Consider the following 16,230-nt stretch of genomic DNA (forward strand, 5'->3'; position numbering starts at 1 on the left):
TATCAATCTCTGCACTGCCTTCAAGTATAAAGAGGAGCACAAAAGTGGGCTTGTATATATTTGCCTACCAGACAGCAAGTGCCTAGTTAAAGACAAATGAGCCAATGAAATTCAACTAAATTACTCTGACAATACAACCTGTATGGAAACCAGTCCTGCTTAGTGAAAACCTGCATTGTGACAATCATCAGTTTATCATACACCATAGTTCAAGAATGATACGTGATGTACAGTTGTGGTTTATGCAATAAATCATGAAATGAACCGTGACTTGAGCTTAGCTGCTAAGGTATTTAGTATGTCATCAGGACTTCTCATCAGCCTGTATTTTTTTATTAGCTACAGCGCCTCACTGTTTCTACATTTTGTTGTGTTACAGAATGGGATTAAAATGGATTTAACTGCCATGTTTTTGTCAACGACCTACACAAAATACTCTGTAATGTCAAAGTGGCTTTTTTTTGGAACATTTGTAAAAGATTAATGAAAAATAAAACACTAATATCTTTATTAGATAAGTATTCACCCCCCTGAGTCAATACACCTTTGGCAGTGATTACAGCTGTGTGTCTTTTTGGGTATGTTTCTAAGAGTTTTCCACACCTGGATTGTACAACATTTGCCCATTATAATTTGTTTAATTCTTCAAGTTATGTCAAATTGGTTGTTGATTATTGCTAGACAACCATGTTCAGATCTTGACATAGATTATCAAGCAGATTTAAGTCAATACTGAAACTCGGCCACTCAGGAAGATTCACTGACTTCTTGGTAAGCAACTCCAGTGTAGATTTGGCCTTGTGTTTTAGGTTATTGTCCTGCTGAAAGGTGAATTCATCTCCCAGTGTCTGGTGGAAAGCAGACTGAACCAGGTTTTCCTTTTTTGCATGTGCTTTGCAACATTCCGTTTCCTTTTTATCCTAAAAAAACTCCCCAGTCCTTAACGATTACAAGCACACCCATAACATGATGCAGCCACCACTATGATTGAAAATATGGAGAGTGGTACTTAGTAATGTGTTATGTTAGGGACAAATCCAATAAAACACTTTGTATTCAGGACAAAATGTGAATTGCTTTGCCACATGTTTTGCAGTATTACTTTAGTGCCATGTTGTACCATGTTTTGTAATATTTTTATTCTGTACAGGCCTTCTTTTCACTCTGTCAATTAGGTTAGTATTATGTAGTAACTACAATGTCGTTGATCCATCCTCAGTGTTCTCCTATCACAGCCATTAAACTGTAACTGTTTTAAAGTCACCATTGGCCTCATGGTGAAATCCCTGAGCGTTTTTCTTCCTCTCTGGCAACTGAGTTAGGAAGGACGCCTGTATCTTTGTAGTGACTGGGTGTTTCGGTACACCATCCAAAGTGTCATTAGTAACTTCACCATGCTCAAAGGGATATTGGGGTTGATTACTTACTGACTCAATACATTTCAGCTTTTCATTTTTTATTATTTTGTAAAAACATAATTCCACTTTGACATTATGCAGCATTGTGTGTAGGCCAGTGAAAAAAATCTCAGTTTAATACATTTTAAATTAAGGCTGTAACACAACAAAATGTGGGAAAAGTCAGGTGGTGTAAAGGCTTTCTGAAGGCACTGTACATATTTAAATAATATTATATAGTGAGTAATACTGATGTAAAATAATTGAGCAATTTTTGTATCTATGTTACATGTCTAGTGATATGCAATCTGTATGTGACATATCCTGTTTGATTTGTATGTTTGAATTGCTCTCCTGATCTATGTTCTGTTGGAGCCTTGTAGAGCTGTTGGTGACTGTGTCCCCATGTCCAATAACTCCTTGGTTCCTGATAAAATACTATTAATTTAATATAAATCAGTTCGAAAGTCTTTATCTGAATACAACATAGCAACATAGCTCAAGCAGTAGGAAGCTCTCTCATCCATTTATATGCAGATGATACAGTCTTATACTCAGCTGGCCCCTCCACGGATTTTGTGTTAAACGCTCTACAACAAAGCTTTCTCAGTGTCCAGCAAGCTTTCTCTGCCCTTAATCTTGTTCTGAACACCTCCAAAACAAAGGTCATGTGGTTTGGTAAGAAGAATGCCCCTCCTCCCACCGGTGTGATTACTACCTGTGAAGGTTTACAGCTTGAGGTAGTCACCTCATACAAGTACTTGGGAGTATGGCTAGACGGTACACTGTCCTTCTCTCAGCACATATCAAAGCTGCAGGCTAAGGTTACATCTAGACTTGGTTTCCTCTATCGTAATCGCTCCTCTTTCACCATAGCTGCCAATCTAACCCTGAATCAGATGACCATCCTACCCATGCTAGATTACGGAGACATAATTTATAGATCGGCAGGTAAGGGTGCTCTCGAGCAGCTAGATGTTCTTTACCAGTCGGCCATCAGATTTGCCACGCTCCTTATAGGACACATCACTGCACTCTATTCTCCTCTGTAAACTGGTCGTCTCTGTATACCTGTCACAAGACCCACTGGTTGATGCTTATTTGTAAAACCCTCTTAGGCCTCACTCCCCCCTATCTGAGATACCTACTGCAGCCCTCATCCTCCACATACAACACCCGTTCTGCCAGTCACATTCTTTCTTTAGTCCCCCAAAGCACACACATCCCTGGGTTGCTCGTCTTTTATATTCGCTGCAGCTAGCGACTGGAACGAGCTGTAAAAAACACTCAAACTGGACCGTTTTATCTCCATCTCTTCATTCAAAGACTCAATCATGGACACTCTTACTGCTTCGCGTGATGTATTGCTGTCTCTACCTTCTTGTCCTTTGTGCTGTTGTCTGTGCCCAATAATGTTTGTACCATGTTTTGTGCTTCTACCATGTTGTGCTGCTGCCATGTTGTGTTGCTACCATGTTGTTGTCATCTTGTGTTTTCATATGTTGCTGCCATGCTATGTTGTTGTCTTAGGTCTCTCTTCATGTCGTGTTGTGGTGTCTCTGGTCGTGATGTGTGTTTTGTCCTATATTTTTATTTAATTTCTAATCCCAGCCCCCGCAAAAGGAGGCCTTTTGCCTTCTGGTAAATAAGAATTTGTTCTTAACTGACTTGCCTAGTCAAAATGTAAAGTAAAATGTAAAGTTGTTGAGCCTATTCTTATCAACCATCGTTAGTCAACCATATTCTTCAATGCCACAACATTGTTTGCATTCAGACCACACAGATGTTTCACATGAAATAGATTGTGTATATATTTATAGTGTCTTATCTTTTGACATATACTTATACAGTACCACAGTTATACAAAATATAATAATATAATTTCTTTACTGGTTAGCTTGATGTTTGTCTGAATTATTTCACAGGCGGCTCTTGAATCCAAAGGCAGATACTTAGACAGGCTAGGGGGCTTTCTCTCAGTCCGTAGCCTTATTGGCTGGAGAGTTCCCCCAGGTAAACCCAGTAAAACATGACACAGCCAGCTTAAGAGCTCCACTTTCAGTCTAGAACTTGATGCTTTGTTTGTGGTTTTATATGTATGTTCCTTCTAGAGCCAACAGCCAGATGAGAGGGGCCATCAGTCCATGGCCCTAGGTAAGGTAAAAAAAAAATATTTGATTTGATCACAACCTGTATGAGCTTATAGAGAGTCGAAGGACCCAGTTGCTTCATATGATTGACTGTGTTGAACTGAAACATGTCTGTGCTTCAGTTGGTGTTGTGCTATGCATCCATCCATTTATGTCTGCACATTGTAGTTTTCACCATAGCTGTCCATATAGTCAAAGGTCTTATAGCTGGGCCACTCTGTACTATCAGTACCTGTCAGGTTCATTTTGTGTGACCAATCAAAGTGATTATGCAGAATAATCCAATATAAGGGAGAAGTACTAGCATGTCCCCTGTCATATCTACGCTATTCATGTTCATGTTATTGTTCACTTTCACTGTCACATTAGTATCCATGGTGACTGTCATGGTATGATTCCAAAGAACTCCTCACAGTTTCCCGTTACCAGTCACGTCCACCGACATACAGCGACACTGTTTGACACGCTGTACCTTGCGATGGCGAAAGGTAGGTTGCAGGCCCGGACATTCCAGCTGAACAGTGAGCTGGGTAAAACGGTGTGGCCTGCAGAAGGAACAGGACTGGAAGGGCTCCTGGACCTTGTTGTGGTTTTTCCGGCTGGACCCTGGGCCTCGATTTGAGCTGGGGCCCATGAGGTGGGGGATGTAGAAGGAATTACACTGGCCGTAGCAGAAGCGGTTGACCACCGTACGACTTCGGCAGCCCTCCTCGCTCACCGTCTGGCGGAGGGGTTGCGTCTTGCACCAGTCACGTCGGAGGTACCGGCGCTCGGTGACCACCAGGGCCTCCCGACTTGACGAAAGGACTTCGGGTTTCCGCGGCAACAGGCGCTGACGATCTGACAGGTTGCCTTTGGTCTTGAAAGGTGAGGGGATGGAGCCTTGGGGGCGGGGCTTCCTTGTATCTGTGGCTACGCAGAGTACCCCAGCCAGTAGGACTGGAAGAGTGATTCTCCAAAACATTCTGGGAAAGAGAAGACAGAAAGATTAGTAACAATGCTACTAAACCAAGATTGAGCCTTGTACCTTTACAGTATAAGCAGTGAATGTACCGTGAGTAGTATCTATTGGTTTAAGAATGTAGCGAGGTTAGGTCTACTAGGTATCTATCAATCCTTAAGCTATTCCAGTGTAATAGCACTCCGTCAGTGTGTGTATGTTTTGGTGTTTAGCCGATGTATGTGTGTGAACGTGCCCTTTTCAGTCTCGCCTTTCAGGCATCATTGAGGATATCAATCTATCATCTGCAACTCCATTTGTCAATGTGTCTTTGTCATTACTTCTATGTGCTTTCTTCTCAGCTATAGAACTTTATCCAAAAATAAACACTGGATAAAATAATTAGGCGTTATTAATAAAATAATTAGGCGATGCTTACTCTAGTTATAAACTATGCCGCAGATATGTAAACATGCATTAGCAGGCCAATCTTAATGCTATTAGGGGAGTGAAACATTACCCTGTGGGTCCAGATCCCCACTCTGTGACCAAGCCCTATAGAGCACAATGAACTGAGAGTGACCTAGCAAGTCTATGTCTCTCTCCACACTGCCGATTGACAGATGTGAGACTGAGATGAAACCCTCCGTAAACACACACACACACAGACATACATATACATATACACACACAAAAACATACATACACAACCACACACACAATTCACAATGTCATCTGAAAAGTTCTTTAGAATTTGACTTTCTGATTTGTGTTGAGAAAAGTATGCTTTAAGTTGAATATCTTTGTTGGGACTCAGAGGATTACTGGTATGCACGTATCTGTACATAACTGTCAGTGTTAATGCCAGTACAATTTGTCAATCACTCAAGAATCTTTGCAACAGATGTTGTTCTTGAATTGCATATATAGTATAAAGTAACAATTCTGAATGTGGACCAAAACGCCCCAAGGTCATTGGCCGTTCCTATTCCCTATAAGACTTTTACATCCCTTCTCCATTTCCTGGACTTGCACACATTTTGACGGTGGACAATGACTTTATCATAATCCACTTTGGGTTTCTGTCTCTGTTTAGTTTCTGCTCTTGACCCTGGGTCATGGCGCTCTACCCTGTTAAGCTCTCTCAGTCTCAATGAAACTGTTCTAATGTTCACAGTAATCTATTGAGCAGCTGGGTCTACTGGGTCTTTGACCAGAGAGTAATTAAGTATGGAACAGTATACACAGGAACCATGAGGCTGGTGGAGGGCTAGGTACAGTATACCCAGGAACCATGAGGCTGGTGGAGGGCTAGGTACAGTATACCCAGGAGCCATGAGGCTGGTGGAGGGCTAGGTACAGTATACCCAGGAGCCATGAGGCTGGTGGAGGGCTAGGTACAGTATACCCAGGAACCAGGATGGTAGTGGCAGGTTTAGAGAAGACTGAATGAAAGGTGTATTGTGGATAACGGTGGTCATGAGAAGGACAAGGGAAGTCGAACCTCACCTATTCAGTGTCATCCAGAGAAGAATGCTTTTTTTAACGTAATTTATGCGTTGATGTCAGTAAGATATTTATGTTACGCACGACTGAGTCTGGCTCAACTCTAGCATGAAGACAAACCTCCTACATACACATACACACTCGACCACACAGTGTCAAACCTAATCATGATTTTTCCTTCTGTCCCCACTGCATCTCGTTGTCTTAACCCCCATCCATAATTCTGTAATTTATTCACCAGTTAAACAAATGCAATTTGCCCTAAAAATGTTGAGTGAATACTGATCATAATGTATGAACTCAGTCCTGGAAGGTGTTGTCTCTCTATATCCCCTTCATTAGTTAAGACTATCCCAGGTCTAGTGAGTTACAAGGCCCTGGGGGTTGGAGGGATATCCTGACTGTGTACACAGCAGATGACATATGTTATACAGTCACGGCTTCAGTCCCTCTCCCACTTCCAAACTTTGCCTATGTATGATACAGCCGACCCTGCCAGCTATCGTCATCATTCTCCCAGCTAGACAAATTGTGGTTTGGAAGTTGGGGTGGAAGTAGGGGGGTTAATGATAGTGTACAGAGAGACTGTTGGAAAACAAAACAAACTCTTTAGCCCTGACTTTAGTACTTGAGGCCTCCCTCATCCACCCCCCTGACTCTCTCTCTCTCTCTCTCTTACTAATCATCATGGAGACTGAGCCGGAGGGAGACTATTGCTTTTGTTTTTATCAGTGAGACAGAGCTAAACTGGACCACGCTATTATTGCACAATTACAAATACTAGGGTCTATATGCTTGAATGAACAGTCTCAGTCCTCGGGTCTACAAATACTGGACTTCAAAAACAAAACTGGGATAGCCATCTCCCAGAGTAAGAATTGCCAATGGCAACTTGAGCTTTACTGACTCCAGTGGGCAGCAACACTTGGATGGACATTCCGTCTGCACCACAGTACCTAGTTCCTTTATTGGAGCAGATCAACCATGTCAGGTCAAGGGTCCTTCAATAATCCAATCCGCTAATTATTCCGTCAATAAGTTAAAAGCAGTAACTTACACATGGGCCCTGAAATAAAGTGCTACCAATGACAAGAACCGGCCTAAAAAGACAGGCCAAAACAAAGCCTGAGCCAGACTATAATTATAGCTAGGTGCGCCAGGAAGTTTCATAGACAGATAACTCACGTCAATTATTGTATTCAATTCAACAGGCCAAAGCTCACACACAGACAACAAAACTCTGTGTTTTTACATGAAAGCAATTACATTAGGGGCAAGCATGTCATTATCTTAATTTGTGGCTTGTATTTCCCAAAACTGGCCTCTTCCGGCTCATTAAAAGTGAAAACTTCCATTTTGAAGAAATTTGGGTGAATGTGTCGAATGCCAACATGCCATGAGGGGCCCTGAGCTGTTTGGACAGCCATTTGTCACCACAATCCATCTTCATAATTTCTACCAGCTGAGAGATGCTATACTGGTCTATTACAGTTAGGAGAAGCAGTTTGGACTCCATAACCCTCAGTATTGGTGGAGATATTTACCCTACTCTGTACAGTACACACACACAGAATGAGAACAACATATCGTAGCAAACAGCAGGGCAGAGAAGTGAACCTGGGTCACTGGCATGAAAGACAAACAACCAGAGGCATTGCACCAATAGGGTTTAACCCACATTGTGGGAATTGTAATGTGGCTCATATAGCGAGGATCGCTACAATATCATTGAAAGGGTGTTCCCCACCTAGAGGGAGTTAATCACGGCATAACATAACCAACCCTAAATTGGAGCTGAACACACAACGACAGGCCTGTACAGTCCCTACCAGTGTCTGTTTGGATAACTTAAATCTGTCAAGTGAGCACAGGAGGTTGATGGCACCTTAATTGGGGAGGATGGGCTCGTGGTAATGGCTGGAGCGGAATAGGTGGAATGGTATCAAATACATCTCAAACATGTTTTGATGCCATTCCATTTGCTCCGTTCCAGACATTATTATGAGCCATCCTCCCCTAAGCAGCCTCCACTGCAAGTGAAAAAAACAGTGTAAAAAAATATACTGATTACTAGTCTAGAGAAGGTGGTATTTAAATAAATTAAACTTGGGAGATTCAGTGAGAATCAATTGCTCTACTCCAACAAGGCAAGGCATTGTTTAAATATTACAAACAGAGAGTGTTTGGAAATGTATATTTAATATGTATTTTAAATCTGGTTGTTTGGATCCTGGATACTGATTGGACAAGCAGCATTCCCCAACCGTGCTGTATTGGAAGTCACAGTCACACTACGGCTGCTAACAGTTCCATCTGAAAATGATCGCTGCGCCTCCATAAGAATATCATGTTCACGTTGCCATCCAAATCATTTCTTGTATTTATCACTACTCGCACATTATTTCACCTTGCCTCCAGCCTAGCATTTAGTTTGGTAGAGCGGGCTTAATATAAGACTTACAATACATAGGGTAAACAGTGCCCAGACTAGACGAGACAACTTCTTATGAACCAGGTGAAATCACACATCAATGTCATTATCATGGACATATCCAAGTAAATGACAATAGAAAAAAAGCTCAAACAAACAAAATATACAGCTAACGTCAGTGTACTGTCAGTGTACTGTCACTCCAGGTTCAATGTTTGACGTGACTGAGTTAGGTGAATTTGGCTTGCTAGCTAAAACATGACAATAACATTATCCAGCCTGCACAGCAAACATTCTGTTTAGAGCTGATGACCAGTCCTTTTGCATAGCAACTATGCAAAAATAATTTGTAGCAACATGACCAAAATAACTAACAACCAGATTTTCGTCTGGACTATCTCTTCTCGTGGAAGAATGACATTATATGAATTTACTTATCAAAATGACGTTTTAATGAAAATATGTAATTCATTGTTATTTGTATATGTTGGTAACAGTTTTATAAAAGCAATAAGGCACGAGAGGCAGTGCTGCATCATGAATATCGCGCCGGGCCGAACAACGCCATTTACCTGTGACTGTATTCATGATACAGCACTGCCTCTTGGGCCTTATTGCTTAATTAACAAAGAGCTTGTTGGATTAAATTGGATATAATAAGAGTGTGGGAAGGGTTTATATCAGGACAAAGATGTGTGTCCTGCCTAAAAATCCTCTTTGGAATTGACATTTCAGCAGACACTCTTATCCAGAACAACTTACAGTAGTGAGTGGATACATTTTCACCCTGGTCCCCCATGGGAATCAAACCCACAACCCTGGCATTGCAAGCACCATGCTCTACCAACTGAGCCACATGGGAATCAGAGTCTTTGACGCAAGGTGGAGCAGTAACCAGAGCGGTGAGTCAGATCAGAAGCCATGCTCGCTACTCACACAACATTCACTCATGTCACACACATTATTAATGTCTCTCACATATTCACACTCTCTCTAATAGACACATGCACAGTGTTGGATTTACACTTTGACACAAAGTTACATTCTCACCTTAATGCTACCACACATCTCACACCTACCCACATCAAATCATTGCTTACTAATAGTCTTTAATTCATTAGCCAAATCAGCAATCACCCACACACCCATTAACTCACTGACAGCTCTCACGTCCATTAACATTCAGGAAAATGCTTCCTATGATTGAATCGCACCCTCTGTACTTGTCTCTCTCCAGCCTGAATAACTGACCAGCCACCAAGGACCACTGCATGTCCTGAAGGAGAAAGACAGTGACTGTACCTCTTGCCAGTGTCCTGGGACAGTGGGGTGATCCTGTCTCCGTTAGGGGTAGCTGTCCACCCTTACCAGTCCTGGAGAGTGAATCCTGGTGTTGGTTTCCATGGGAACAGCAGTGGTTGCTGAGGTGGATTGTCAGTTGAGTGTCCCAAGGTCTGTGGTCCTGTTTCTCTCCACTGAGTCTGTATTTTTGAGTTTATTAATAATCCATGTCTATCTCATATCCATCTCAAATATATATGATCTAATAATCCATGTATTTATCTCTTTCTCCTTTCTCTGTAATCTTTCTTTCCATGCCAATGGGTTTCTATGTCTGTGTATCCTAGTTCTGTGTCTGTAGGTCTGTGCGTCTCTGTATGTCTCCTGCTGGGTTTGGACTCTCACTTCTGCTTCCTCCTAGACATAGACGGGGGCTTTCTATTGGCTCTGATCACAACATGAATTAAACCAAGCCTCACCTCTCTCCCTTCCCTACCTCTTTTTCTCAATACTTATCCCCCCTCCTCTTTCCACAAACATACTAACTGCTGACTCTCCAGTCTTGAAATCCCCTGTCAGTCTTTTGCTCTCTCCCTCCCGGTTCCCTTCTTCCCTCTATTACTCCCTCTCTTAGTCTGATACCCCAAATCCCTCTTGCTCTCCCACCATCTCCCCTTCACGCAATTTCCTCCCTGGCTTATCCTTCGTCTCTAGCTCACTTTCATACTCATCTCTCTCTCTCTCTCTCTTTCCATCTATCCACCTTTCTTCTCACCTGAACATGAGGTGGGTTCAATGATTAGGGGTGTTCCAGTGCCACTGGAAAGCCTTCAATACAGCTCTCTTTGGGTGTGTGAAATCACATAATCCATAAATCATTCTTACTCCTGCATCGACTCCATACTCCATATGTCGACACGACTCTTTGAAATTGCCATTCCCAATCCTTTGGTTTAGGCATACAGAAGTAAGACAATTATGTGTGTGGTTCTGATTTCTGACCACTGGAACTAAGACAAAAAACACTGTCTGTCATTCACCATCAAAGATCTGAAACGTCTACAAAAAAATACAAAAAAACATCAGACTCGCCAAACAATAACTATTTCATCATACCAGTAGAGAATGGCACGACACTACAGCAGCAGAATTCGGGCCTCAGTCTTTGTCCATACTTTGACTAATGTCTTTAGTCATGGTTTCTCATTGCTTAAATATACTGAGTGGCCTAAAATATACTGAGTGGCCTAAAGGTTATGGTTCGTGAAACTCTGAATATGGTATTAGAATTAAGCCTTACTTTTTGTACAGTATAGGAAATGTCTACATTTTTGACAACAAATTTGAACAAAATCAAGCAAAGCATTATTTGTTGTAAACATAAAACGTATTCCCTTAAGTTATAGTAAAATAATAGAAAACGAGCTACTGCTCTGTTAAATCTACCACCATCTAGCTGTAACAACTAAAACTGCAGATGACAGTCTGTCACCTCAGCAGACAGAGCAGAGAGAGATTAATAATGATCTATTACAATGACCCCAGATCAGTATGTCCATCTACTCTTTGCTGGCCAGTACAAAATGTATTGATTCATTACCAGGACAGTAAAAACAGATAAAGGGACAACTTTAATACATTTTTAAGTGTCTTTAAATATGGTATAAAAATAAATGCAGGAGAGAGTAACAAAGAATTACGTTTTACATAAGACAGAAAACACCTTTTCTTACAGCTCAAATGTGACTTTACAAGTGTAATGAAAACTGTGCTAATTATTGTAGTGCAATAAAATCAATGCAAAATGAACATAATAATTTACATTTATGCATACCGCACAACACTTCCCTTAGCGTGACCAAAGTATCTGTGATTACAGATCGAGTACTGTATAGTGATGATATTTTGAATAGATTTTACTGTTAAGCTAACGTTTCCTTCATTTTTTATTTCTGACATTATTAGATCAGCTGGAGAGGGACATACGTGTCCATCAGATATGGTGTAAGTAACTGGACACTGACTTTCTGTAAAGGCATTATCCAGCCCCAATATTTGTAAAAGTCTCCAAATGCCTCTCCTTTCCAATAGTAGACATAGATCAGGTAAAAGGAATAACAAGTCTTCTCCTTGGACATGCAACATCTGATGTACTGTCCAGCTCATCGTCTGAGTGGAAAGCAAACGGCGATGACGTAGAAATGATATGGTCCTCCTCTATATCCGAGAGTGGCTATGTTTTAGCATGATGGCACAAGACTGGTCAGCCTCTTTGATGTAAGGGATTTCCCCTGTCAGAAGAAGAAGAAAATAGGGATTGAGAAAGAGAATGAGAGAGGATAAGATACAGTAGAAAATGTAATCATAGATCCATCCTGACACCATCCTATAATCTAGCGTGTGGAAAAGTCATACTGTATGTCAGCAGAGGGTGTGAGAGTTCTACCAGTTTGGAATATGGAAGTGTGTGTGAGGTAATGTCTGGGTTATACTGACATCCTATGGGCATCAAGTGTACAACTTGATATTGCATCATACTGTGTTATGTGATGTCAGACATGCTGTAGGTTCCTGAATCTGAGTAAAGTTCATTCAATTAATACAGTTTACATCAAGAGCTATCAAGAGCTTTATTAATGCACTAATGTGAGGGAAAACACAGGATGACAGTAAGTGAGGTGAGCAACCACATGCAATTTACTGTAACACTCGGCACTGAGCTTTGGCATTATTACCTGGAAGCAAAAATCCTTCAAAACAAGTTCTTACTTTTCTGTGGGGACAAGGAGAGAACACAGAATGAGGGAGGACATTTTGGCAGGTTGGTTTCAGAGGCCAAAATGTGAGACATGCAGGAGAGGTCACATGCCTCTGTCCTGAAACAGCTCAGCTGACACATCTAACTCTCAGAAGAGTTAACTCATCAAATGCAGCATTCTGTAGCAAACTACATTAATTAATAAAACGTGATTTCACAAGAATAGACGGGTTGGTTGTTCACCACAAAACCGACATTTGCGCAACTATGGGGCCAAACAGACGGGGTTGGTTTAGACTGTTGACAACATGTAAACTATGTTTAATCTCCAAATTAGCACTTGTTTGCACAATGAGCACTTTATGTCTCTCAAATACATCGTTACAGTTGTTGGTTAGTTAGCTTCTGAATTTTTGCCAAATTAGCATAGACATGACATCAGTCAAAACACCTTAAAACAAGACATGGTATCAATAACAAGATACGAGCTGAAACGAGCTACATATGATACCCCACATGGCAGCTTCTTGTAATTGTTGCTAGCTATCTGACGGTTCAGAATCATATCAATGCACGCCTTCCAGCCACAGCGATGCGCGTGCATCATTTTCGTGACGTTGCCTGCCATCCCCTCTACTGTATAAAAAACAATATCATGTCCAAATATACACTGCCGTTCAAAAGTTTAGGGTCACTTAGAAATGTCCTTGTTTTTGAAAGAAAAGCACATTTCTTGTCCATTAAAATAACATCAAATTGATCAAAATACAGTGTAGACATTGTTCATGTTGTAAATGACTATTGTAGCTGGAAACGGCAGATTTTTTATGGAATATTTACATAGGCGTACAGAGGCCCATTATCGGAAACCATCACTCCTGTGTTCCAATTCTGATTAGCGCTAGTTTGTGCTGTTCTGTGAAGGGAGTAGTACACAGCGTTGTACGAGATCTTCAGTTTCCTGGCAATTTCTCGCATGATAATGGGCCTCTGTACGCCTACGTAAATATTCCATTAAAAAATCTGCCGTTTCCAGCTACAATAGTCATTTACAACATTAACAATGTCTACATTGTATTTCTGATCAATTTGATGTTATTTTAATGGACAAGAAATGTGCTTTTCTTTCAAAAACAAGGACATTTCTAAGTGACCCTAAACTTTTGAACGGTAGTGTACTTGTGCTCCTATTGCATCTAGCTCTTGAAATGTAATGGTGAATGTCTAACTACCATTGTTGCAAAATTATTGTTTTCAATATTAAATGTCTTATCAATCAGTTAATCATGAAATATATAGGCACTTTTCTCAAATGAAACACAATAATTGTGTTCAAAGGAACAAATCTCTTAGGGCCGGATTCAATTAGATCCGCTTAAGCCGACATCCGCATAGCTGATGTTTCGATGGTGTTGGAGGTGGAACTGCTTTAGAGCTGTCAAATCCACAAGCAGCTCCCGCCATTATACACTGGAATGTGAGATATAATTTACACATTGATTAGGCTGATAGAAATCCTCATTATTTAGTTTAATGATTTTCAATTTGAGCATCATTATTATAATTTTTATTTTGGGTGGGATTTTGTTTCTCCAATTATTCAACAGAACAATACAATACAGCAAGAGTAGGTACTACTACAAAAGGTAATTCAATCCTCTCCACCCCACAAAATATAAAATAAATTAAAACAAATTACAAAATTGAATTAGAATAGTAATAATAATAATAATGACTAAATATGACAAATGACAAGAGAGACCAACATATTCACAAAGCAATACAAACAGTAAATTACAAAGAGACAATAGCTACATCGATCTACAAGCTCACATCCACCAACCCCATTGGAAGTGTTTCCATATAGTCCAGGAAGGGCTGTCATATTTTCAGGAAGTTGTTGAATTTATTTCTTAAAGCATAGGTAATCTTCTCCATAGGAATACTCTTATTCATTTCAGAGAGACATCTTGTAATTGGGAGGGGAATCTGATTTCCATGTCAATGCAACATATTTTCTTGCAGTGACAGGGCGATTTCTGTACATTTGATGTTGAAGTTATTCCTCATCTTAGGCAGAACGTTCATCTTAATTCAGCTAATTCTCCCAAATAATGTAAGAGGCAGATCTATCCACCTATTCAATCCACCTATCCACCTAGACTTTGTAACCTGACATAGAGCTGTATGTACCCAAAAACTTTTGTAGTTTTGAGAGTTTTGAACAATAAGATCTTGTGCGTTATCTGGCCTACCTGAAAGCCCTTTAGGCCAGGATCTGTTCTTATGGCCTCTGCAAGGGGTTCTATGGTTAGCACAAAAAGGAGTGGGGAAAGTGAACAGCCCTGTCTACTACCTTTAAAGAGTGGGAATGTGGCTGACATCATGCCATTAGTGGTGATCTTAGCTTGCGGTTTTTGGTATAAAGTCATAACCCAGTTGACAAACGAAGGACCAAAGTTAAATTTACCAAGGACCTTGAATAGGTATGGCCACTCCAGCCTTTTCAGTGTCTAGAGATACTGTTATACTATGATCACTCCTCACACTGTGAATTACGTTGAATAACCTGCACAAATGATTGGTGGAGGATCTTTTCTGTATAAAGCCTGTTTGATCGGTTGTAATCAGGTTTGGCAAATATTGTCCTAATCTGTTAGCCAACATCTTAGAAATCGATTTATAGTCGGCATTGAGGAACAAGATCGGCCTATAGGAAGAGCATTGTAGAGGATCTACATTTTTTTATGTATCTTTTATAAAAGCCGTGGAAGGGTCTGCGTCTCAGCATTTAGAACATCCATCAAGAGAGCAATAAGCAAATCCTTCAACTCCCTATAAAACGATTTCTGTTTTTGTAAAGGGCAGATCTAGTTCGTTTTGGTCTTCAATTGTAGACAGAAATGTGTATATCATTGCTGTTTCCGTTCCATCAGAAGTGTCTAACTTAGAATAGTATTGTTTAAATTAATCATGAATCTCTTCCAGGTTGTGAGACACTTGACTGTTATGTGTTTAATAGAGTTGATGGTTCTCGAATTCTCCTCAGCTTTTATCTGCAAGGCTAAGACTTTATGTGTTTTCTGCCCCAAAAATATCTTTACCACGTTCTAAGAATAGTCTTTTCAGTTTTGTATTCACCAATGAGTGGTCCGTTTCTTTACAGACAGATTTTTGGTGTTCTTTTTGTAGTAATAGGATTTAATTCACCAATTAATTCAATTCAGCAGTGCATTTCTTTTTGAGACCTTTGGTATAGGAAACTATTTGACCCCTAAGACAGGCCTTCAATGTATCCCAGAATACAAAACTATTGGGAGTGGACAGGTAGTTTGTTTCACAGAAAAATATAATTTGGTCTCTGATAAATTGACAAAATTCTGCATGTTTCAAAAGAACTGGGTTTAGGCACCATCCGGCATCCAAACAGAAAGTGTGAGGGAAGAATTATCTGAGATAGTTCTGAATAAATACTCAGTTTCCACAACTCTATGGGTTACCTGTGCTGAAAGGAGAAAATAATCAATCCGGGTTTGAGAGTTATGCGAACAAGAGTAGAATAGTAATCCCTATCTTGGGGACGGAGCTGTCTCCATGTGTCTTTCAAATGTAAGTCTTTCATAAATGATAGAGTGCATTTGGGTAACTTTAATTGAGGATCTATCCATAATCGGATCCAGACAAAAATGTAAGTTGCCCCCAACTAAGAGTGAAATTCCTCTACCTTGAGGAATCAGACCTTACCGTGAAATGCTTACTTACAAACC

The 16,230-nt window shown here is 40.5% G+C and overlaps 2 protein-coding genes across 2 annotated transcripts in view; both read right to left on the reverse strand.

The window, feature by feature from the left end:
- Positions 1-3,956: 3,956 nt before the first annotated feature.
- LOC120045905 (gremlin-2-like) lies at positions 3,957-4,511 on the reverse strand. The gene has a single exon (XM_038990834.1). It carries the CDS (start codon positions 4,509-4,511, stop codon positions 3,957-3,959), a length of 555 nt encoding a protein of 184 aa, XP_038846762.1.
- Positions 4,512-12,457: 7,946 nt separating this feature from the next.
- Positions 12,458-16,230, reverse strand: part of rgs7a (regulator of G protein signaling 7a) — a 101,117-nt gene continuing 97,344 nt past the window's right edge. Inside the window, exon 16 of the mRNA XM_038991948.1 lies at positions 12,458-12,478. Coding sequence (XP_038847876.1) covers positions 12,458-12,478 — 21 coding nt within the window. The remainder of the gene's footprint in view (positions 12,479-16,230) is intronic.

The sequence above is a fragment of the Salvelinus namaycush genome, chromosome 4 (genome assembly GCF_016432855.1).
Source record: "Salvelinus namaycush isolate Seneca chromosome 4, SaNama_1.0, whole genome shotgun sequence".
In the NCBI taxonomy this organism is placed as follows: domain Eukaryota; kingdom Metazoa; phylum Chordata; class Actinopteri; order Salmoniformes; family Salmonidae; genus Salvelinus; species Salvelinus namaycush.